General features: G+C 43.3%; 1 protein-coding gene across 1 annotated transcript; it reads right to left on the bottom strand.

Moving 5' to 3' along the window:
* Window positions 1-3,743: 3,743 nt before the first annotated feature.
* Window positions 3,744-4,139, bottom strand: LOC134534511 (uncharacterized). Its single transcript, XM_063372989.1, has one exon. The coding sequence runs from the start codon at window positions 4,137-4,139 to the stop codon at window positions 3,744-3,746; it is 396 nt and encodes a 131-aa protein (XP_063229059.1).
* Between the last annotated feature and the right edge of the window lie 4,486 nt (window positions 4,140-8,625).

The following is an 8,625-nucleotide window of genomic DNA, read 5'->3' as shown; positions in this document are numbered from 1 at the left end:
ATATAGCGTGTTGAAGAACTACAGTACTCAATAATTTCAATATCATTCAATGAAAATCAATATATTCGGGAAGTCATTGTTGTTTATTCTAAGTCAGCATATCTGATGGGTTACCATCGTTTGTTTGCAAATGTCTCTTAAAATATTTTCTCCCATTTGTTCCAATCCGATTCCACTGTAAGTTTCATTTGCATGCAGTTGTACCAAACTACACTGGAGTATTCTAAGAAATGTTTTAAAATTTCTATTTTCTTTTTGTCTTCTTTGATTAGGAAACGTTCACATTCTTTTTTGAAATCTTTAATCCACTGGTAATCATTTGAGTTTCTGCCCGTGAATTTCTCAATCATGAAACTTTTGCAATTTTCGGTAAATATTTACAATCGCGGTAGATGCCAAAAAAAATGCTAAAAATCTGAAAATACTTTTATTCTGTGCCCTTTCACTTCCTCTTTTCAAAACAACCGGCGGAGGTAAGAAATTCCAAATACTTTAGGAGATATCGAATTTTTTAATTTCATCATATGTAGAGTCGCGGTATATGCCAAAAAAATGCTAAACATCTGAAAATACCTTTATTATATGCTCTTCAACTTCCTCTTTTCATTAAAAGCGGCGGAGATTAGAAATTCCAAATACTTTAGGAGATATCGAATTTTTAAATTTCAGCACAAAACCAGCGCATTCCTGTGGCGTGCGTGCACCATTGTTTCTTGTTTACGTACGAGTATCTATTTTTTTATTGGATAATGATGTCACGTGATTGTTCGTGATAGGCCAGAATTCAAATGAACTAATACGTGATTATTTAGTTCAATTATTGTTTAAAACGGTGTTTAATTACCGCCTCCAACTTACGTGAGTTTTTAACGTTTCTAATTTTAAAGTCTTATTTGTTATTTTGATATTGTTGCGCAAGTAATAAGTAACAAAAAAAATTACGTGAGTTGTTACTGTACATCCTTTGTTACGGGTTTGTTATGTAAGGTCAGTTACATTATAAATAATTTAAAACTAAAGAATAATTAAAATTAATTCACATTATTTTTAATATCACCTTAGTTTTAAAGTATTTATAATGTAACTGACCTGACCTAATCGACCATTTTAGTTTACTGTTCACCCTCTGTCCGGGTTTGTTTGGTCAGGTCAGTTACATTATAAATATTTTAAAACTAAACAGCCATTAAAATTAATTCACAAAATAATTTTTAATGTCGGCTTAGTTTGAAAGTATTAATAATGTAACTGACCTGACCTAATCAACCATTTTATTAATTACGCATTCACGATTCACGTATTCACGAACACGGCAAAATAACAAAAATGGCGCCGCTTGAATGGTTCCACAGGTCTTGTATTGCAAAATTTAAAAATTCGATATCTCCTAAAGTATTTGGAATTTCTTATCTCCGCCGCTTTTAATGAAAAGAGGAAGTTGAAGAGCATTTATGATAAAGGTATTTTAGGATTTTGTACATTTTTTTTGGCATCTACCGCGACTCTACATATCATGAAACTAAAAAATTCGATATCTCCTAAAGTATTTGGAATTTATTATCTCCGCCGGTTGATTTGAAAAGAGGAAGTGAAAGTGCATAGAATAAAAGTATTTTCGGATTTTTAGCATTATTTTTGGCATCTACCGCGATTGTAAATATTTACCCAATTTTCCCTAAATTTTGAGTTTCAGATATACCTAGTTTTTTTGTTTTTTCAAGAAAATTTTCTAACTGTTTCTCCAATTTTTTATTTGATCCACTAGGTTTGAGTTTCAGATATTGTTTTTTTTTTTCTTCAAGAAATGTTTCTAACAGTTTTTACAATTTTTTATTTGATCCACTAGATATAGATTCAGCACATTTTTTTTCCTCAATTTCTTCCAGGTAAAAATCCTTAAACTGTAAGTTTTGCTCTCTATCCAAATATGTTTTTGATATATCATCTGTCAAACATATACATATTTTCCGTGTTTGATGTATTTTATTTAATGATTTACTGACCTTGGCATAGTTTGAAGTATTTGTAACTGCTTGGTGTAGATTTGCAGGTTGGTGTTAGAGTGGAATTTCAAAAATCTGCCCATGAGGTGTAGCTATTGAGGTTATGCATATAGTGTTTGATTTCCCATCTGCTGTTGGTTTCACAGCAAAATCAAACTTTTTTTTTTTTCATGTTTCGTGAAATATTTGCAGAAAATGTTGTTTTATAATAATGTTTCACTCTTGGTTAATTGGTAAAATGAAACAAATACGTAATTGTGTTTCTCTATCTAACGAAAGAAACAACATTTAAAGCACTTATTTCAGGTTTTTTTTTTCATATTTTTACAAATATAGATAATGTTCTCTTCAAGAAAGTATATTGTTTACAATAATCATAAACCACACTCACTTTTCATTTAATTAAATGTCACAATATTTAGTAGGCTTTGTTTATATCGTGCCAAAGACAAACTGAAAGAAAAGAGTTCGCACATGAGCGAAATGGTTTTCTTTACAATGTGCGAACTCTTTTCTTTCAGTTTGTCTTTGGCGCGATATAAACAAAGCCTACTAAATATTGTGAAATTATATAAATTGTCAAAAATCAAATTTTGCAAATGGAATAATGGAATAATCTTATCAAATTAGTGTATTGTCATCGGTCCTCGATAAATCTACAAAGTTTGAATGAAATCTGGCTGTTTAAAGTGGGTCAAAATCGCACCCAAAGGAGTTGGTTACAAACATACAAACAAACAAACAAACATACAAACATACAGGTGAAGCTAATATAAAGCGTGTAAAAAATGGGAGTAACAGATTTGTTATAATAAAACAATATATTTGATTAGAACTGACCTATTTGGGTGAATAATTAAGTAAAAATAAATAATAAATATGTACAACCAAATATGTGTGTTTTAACTAGCAGTTAAACTAAATAAATACTTTGGAACGATAGATCGATTGTTTTGTGTCAATCACATTTGGTTGCACTGAAATGTTTGGTCCAACCAACAAAATTTTGATAGAAAACAATAAGAACTTCGTTATATTTACTAAAATTTTAGTTGAGAATAAAAAAAGATTGGGTTGAATTGATAAAGTATATCTTAGAACCAACAAATATATGGTAATTTTAAAACAGTATGTTTGCACTAATCATGTATATTTGATTGACCTGGCATTATTTTTGTCAAACCAACAAAATAATTAGTAACCTTAAAGCAAAATGGTTACACCTATCATTTATTTGTTTGATATGACGATATGTTTGGTTAGACATACAAAATAGTTAGTAACCTTAAAGCAATATGGTTACATGAATCATTTTATTTGTTTGATATGATAATGTGTTTGACTAGACCAACAAAATATTTGGTATACTTAGAATAAATATGGTTACACCAATCAGACATTTGGTTGACCTGACAATAGGTATGGTTAAACCCAAAAATAAATATTTGGTAATGGTGAAAGTGATATGGTTATACCAGACAAATATTTGGTTGATCTAACAATGTGTTTAGTTAAAGCAACACAATATTTGGTCATTTTAAAGCAAAATGGTTACACCAATAAGACATTCGTTTGGCCATACAAAATATTTAGTTGAATTGAAAACATGCGAAATCAAATTTTCTCAAAAAAATTATTTGGTTATAACAACAAAATATTTAATTTGACGTGTCCCAGCCGGAGACCGTAGGCGATGGATGGTTTTAAGGTGGGGGTGAAAACCCCCGAGGTGTAGCGGATTCAGGCGCTACCGAAGAGATCCTGCAGGCGGGCAGTGAGTCTGGCCGAGATGGGCTGCGGCCGAGGGTCCTGGGGCTGGCTGCCCTCCTCGTAGGGCTTGGGTGGCCGCCGGTCCGGAAGGGGGGGAATGTCGATGGGGAGGAGGGGGGGGCTGGACTTGATGGGGGATAGCAGCTGGGGAGGATGAGGGAAGAGGGGCGCTGCAGAGGGTGGGTGTTCTGGGGAATAGGGGACTGATGGAAAGTCGAAGGAATGGAGGGGACTGTAGATCGGACTAGGCGCCACTGGGCCTGAAGAGAAGTAGCCCAGATGATATTCCTGCGCTGGCTTCACCTTCTCAGCTGGCTGGTGGTTGCCCTGCCTGGAATGTCGTCTGCCTGCCCTCTTGCTTGGCATGAGCGAAGATAAGGAAAAGGGGGGGGGGGGGAAACAGGAGCCTAGAGTGAAATCCCCGAAGGGCCGCTCCAAGGGGGGAAGGGGGTTTACAGCTTTACTCCCGAAGGCCGCTCCAGGGGAGGAAGGATGCTAGAGCGTAATCCCGAAGGCCGCTCCAGGGGAGGAAGGATGCTAGAGCGTAATCCCGAAGGCCGCTCCAGCAAAGGATTCCAGAGCGTAATCCCGAAGGCCGCTCCAGAGGAAGGAAGAGAATAAGAGAGAGAGAGGGAGAGGAGAGCAGTAAGTAAAAACACCAATTCAATATTACTGCTATATTTCCCCAGATTTCTCTGGGGTAAGGATCTCTGGCTAGGCACATTTCGACCTAGCTTAAATACAGCTCCTTCAGACATTGGTCACTGACAAAGCAACAATCTTTCCCCAATACAGAAAAACAGGCCATCCTGTGCCCTCCCCAGTAATTCACACACTAGGATATTATTTACTTATAACATATATAGCACTGACACACATTTTATATTATACAGTCATTAATAAATCCATATGCACTGCTATAACCGTTCAAAAGATGCGTGCTGCCATCTATGATATGTAAACGGCACCACTCGTAGCCTATATCCCACGGTTGGTGTAGAGAAGCCTGTTGGGATACAGCTTTCCTTGTGAAGCGGCCATGTTGGTTGCAGAGAGAGGAGGCCGAGGGTAAATAAAGGACACAACAAATTGCTCATATGTAAACAGTGCGGGGATGTCGCAGGCCAGCTGCATTGCCGGCTCACCGGCCCCGCTGGTCCTCCTCGGCGAGGCAACCGCAGGACAGCTGCATTGCCGGCTCACCGGCCCCGCTGGACCTCCTCGGTGAGGCAACCGCAGGACAGCTGCATTGCCGGCTCACCGGCCCCGCTGGACCTCCTCGGTGAGGCAACCGAAGGCCAGCTGCATTGCCGGCTTACTGGCCCCGCTGGACCTCCTCGGTGAGGCAACCGCAGGCCAGCTGCATTGCCGGCTCACCTTCCCCGCTGGACCTCCTCGGTGAGGCAACCGCAGGACAGATGCATTGCCGGCTCACCAGCCCCGCTGGACCTCCTCGGTGAGGCAACCGCAGGACAGCTGCATTGCCCGCTCACCGGCCCCGCTGGACCTCCTCGGTGAGGCAACCGCAGGCCAGCTGCATTGCTGGCTCACCGGCCCCGCTGGTCCTCCTCGGTGAGGCAACCGCAGGCCAGCTGCATTGCCGGCTCACCGGCCCCGCTGGACCTCCTCGGTGAGGCAACCGCAGGCCAGCTGCATTGCCGGCTCACCGGCCCCGCTGGTCCTCCTCGGCGAGGCAACCGCAGGACAGCTGCATTGCCGGCTCACCGGCCCCGCTGGACCTCCTCGGCGAGGCAACCGCAGGACAGCTGCATTGCCGGCTCACCGGCCCCGCTGGACCTCCTCGGCGAGGCAACCGCAGGCCAGCTGCATTGCCGGCTCACCGGCCCCGCTGGACCTCCTCGGCTAGGCAACCGCAGGACAGCTGCATTGCCGGCTCACCGGCCCCGCTGGACCTCCTCGGCGAGGCAACCGCAGGCCAGCTGCATTGCCGGCTCACCGGCCCCGCTGGACCTCCTCGGCGAGGCAACCGCAGGACAGCTGCATTGCCGGCTCACCGGCCCCGCTGGACCTCCTCGGCGAGGCAACCGCAGGCCAGCTGCATTGCCGCCTCACCGGCCCCGCTGGACCTCCTCGGCGAGGCAACCGCAGGCCAGCTGCATTGCCGGCTCACCGGCCCCGCTGGACCTCCTCGGCGAGGCAACCGCAGGACAGATGCATTACTACCGTACGTTCAAGGTAGACCTGGCACGGGGCGTCCTTCGGGGCATCCCACTGGCGCTGCTGTTCCTCGACGAGGCCAACGCAGGCCAGCTGCAGCCCCGCTATGGCCACTACAACGACGACGATTGATGCATAAAAGACCAGATCCTCCGGCCTCCATGCCTCAGACGCGCTCTCCTCCGGGACTCCGCCTGACACCTCCACCGCCTCCTGGGGAGGCCCCTGGGACTTCCTCCTGTCCTGCTCGAGTTGCCACAGCCTCCCCAGGAGACGTATGGTGATGATCTGCTGCTCGCGCGTCCAGGCCTCTCGTGGCCTCTCCACCTGGACGTCTTCCGCGGACACGTCCATCGCCTCCGGGGGAGGCTCCTGGGACGTCCTGCCCGCCCGGCCCCGCCACAGCGCCCTCATCAGCACTCCTACACAGCACACAGTTGACGTATCAGACCACGTCCTTGGACACGTTCCTTTAGTGACTCATGCAAATGGGATTTTCATTTGATACAATTTCTTGGACATCCGCCACTGAGGTTTTGCAGTTTTTGTCATGGGAAAAATTTATAAATACAAAATACGAATTCAAAACATAATACTATTTTCCAGTGTCCGATATACATCTGCCAGTTCCTGCAACGTCGCAACTGTTTTGTCATATGAAACCTATTGTGATCGTTGGGGGTGTCGTCATTGTATTGTCCGTCATATCAGTTTATCTTCATCTTTGTGTTCGTATATTTGCTGCGTTGTCCAAGTTTTGTAGTCTGCCTGCATTTACTTTTATTGTTTAAACTATGGTTCGTCTGTGCTGTTTATATTTTTTCATGACTAAATTACTTCCACGGAATTCGTTTGAATGTGTCCGTCTGTGCTGTCGTCGTTGTGTTGTCCAAAGCACCTGTTTAGGTTCATCGTTGGGTTTATCTGTTTGACATCAGATGATTAAGTTTTCGTTTTTGTTTTTTATTTCTTAATTTGTCTTCTTGAATATTATCCATGACAAACAGTGCAAAACTGCAATGGCTTATGTCCAAGAAATTGTATTAAATCATGTCCGAGAAAATGATTATTCGCCCAACGTTTCGACTTGCTTCTTCAAGAGCGATTTAAAACTATTAATTGCACAACTTTCATATTCACATCCGGGGAATTTTGTGTGACGTGAGACCAGAAACCGGTTAGTCTACTACTCGCTCTATGCACTGTAGTTCAAGATGAACCCCACACTTTTGTAGAGTCACTTGGGTCGACGGGCGAGGTGTGTGTTCTGTGAGATGAGTTTTACACATGGGCCTGTGCGCTGGCTTGTAGTGTGATGCCAAAAGAAAGTTACATTTTGGTGTTCGACTAGGAGAAGGGGCGATACTCCCCCACCAGTGAGGTTGTGGTGTGTTGGGCAGCATTTGGAGTCTTGTTAGTGTGCGGACATTCAAGTGGATGGGTAATTTCGGGTGTGCCTGGTAGTGTAAATCTGTTTGAGCCGCTCCGACAAATAAACCTTTTAGACACGTGCATGGGTATTTAGCCCGTATCTGTAAGACCAGGTGAATCAGGCCTGTAGGCCTGGTGTTCTGCGTAGTATTTACACAGTGTTTATACTTGCTGATTGGCACGACCCTGCCCCCTTCCCTTTTACCTCCCTGTGAGGTCCAGTGGCTGCAGCTGGCATGCCGTAACCTCGGGCATTTCCTCGGACGTGGTGTAAACCTAAAAGCCAATAAGAAGAAGACTTCGACCCATAAGCTCACGATCAAGATAGGATGCGATCAAGTCTGTCACCGTGCTGCTTCGGCGATCGGGGCACAGCGTGTTTCTGAAGAACTACGAGCCAATGGAAGAAGCGAGGGGCCACAGGCATCTCAGCCAGCAGACTTCACAGTGAGCTGGTGGCATTTGCTCTGTTACAGTCAGGCAATCGAACCCACGGGTGTCTCCGGTGTTTAGCTTCAACTAGGGACCCTGATCAGACCACACTTCTCCTGACATGCCTGGGCGGCCCTGGGCCAGTAACGAACGAGAGAAGAATCTCAGACCTTTGTACACTGTTAGGCCGGTGTCACACCGCGGGTTTCTGCCGCTGCGACTAGCTTCCGCAGTGTTGTATAGGCGATTGTTCTTTCGACCGCTTTTCTTAAGAGTGTGCATTGCAGGTCTCTCAAGGATGCACTAAATATTTTTTTTAAAAAAAACGCACATGTAAACAATTGATCCAGAAGAAATCACCGAGTAGAAACGACCAACCACTGCTTAGTGTGAAACTGACCTTAGAAATCTCTAAGTTTTAGTATAAATTGCAGACTATCACCTATTTGCACTAGTGCTAACTTTTTCATGTTTAGAGAATATATTATGTCATATACGCGAGCGAAAGAAAAGGGAATTTTTCTAAAGTAGCGTCTTCCGAGAGAAAAAAATCCTGAAATAGTTATCTTTATTTATTATAATTACATCACAGCCAAAGTTAATTTCTAAATTATCTTTTTTATTGCAAGTAAGCGTGGACGTTACGTGTTTAAAAGGTTGTTTAGGTTTGCTCTGCGAAATTAGAAAATTTCATAATCGAGTTTAAATTTTAAAAACAATTCGACAAGATAATAAATGAACATTAGTTCGTTTAAAATGTACCATTTCTGGTGTTGAAAGTCGCGACTCTAGGCTACAACCAACCATAGCA

Source organism: Bacillus rossius, chromosome 7, assembly GCF_032445375.1.
Source record: "Bacillus rossius redtenbacheri isolate Brsri chromosome 7, Brsri_v3, whole genome shotgun sequence".
Classification (NCBI taxonomy): Eukaryota; Metazoa; Arthropoda; class Insecta; order Phasmatodea; family Bacillidae; genus Bacillus; species Bacillus rossius.
Note: the sequence above shows the minus strand (reverse complement) of the source record. Positions and strands in the feature narration are given on the sequence as shown.

Coding starts and splice junctions, on each gene's coding strand:
- LOC134534511 (XM_063372989.1), bottom strand. CDS start 4,139: ATGCCAAGCAAGAGGGCAGGCAGACGACATTCCAGGCAGGGCAACCAC.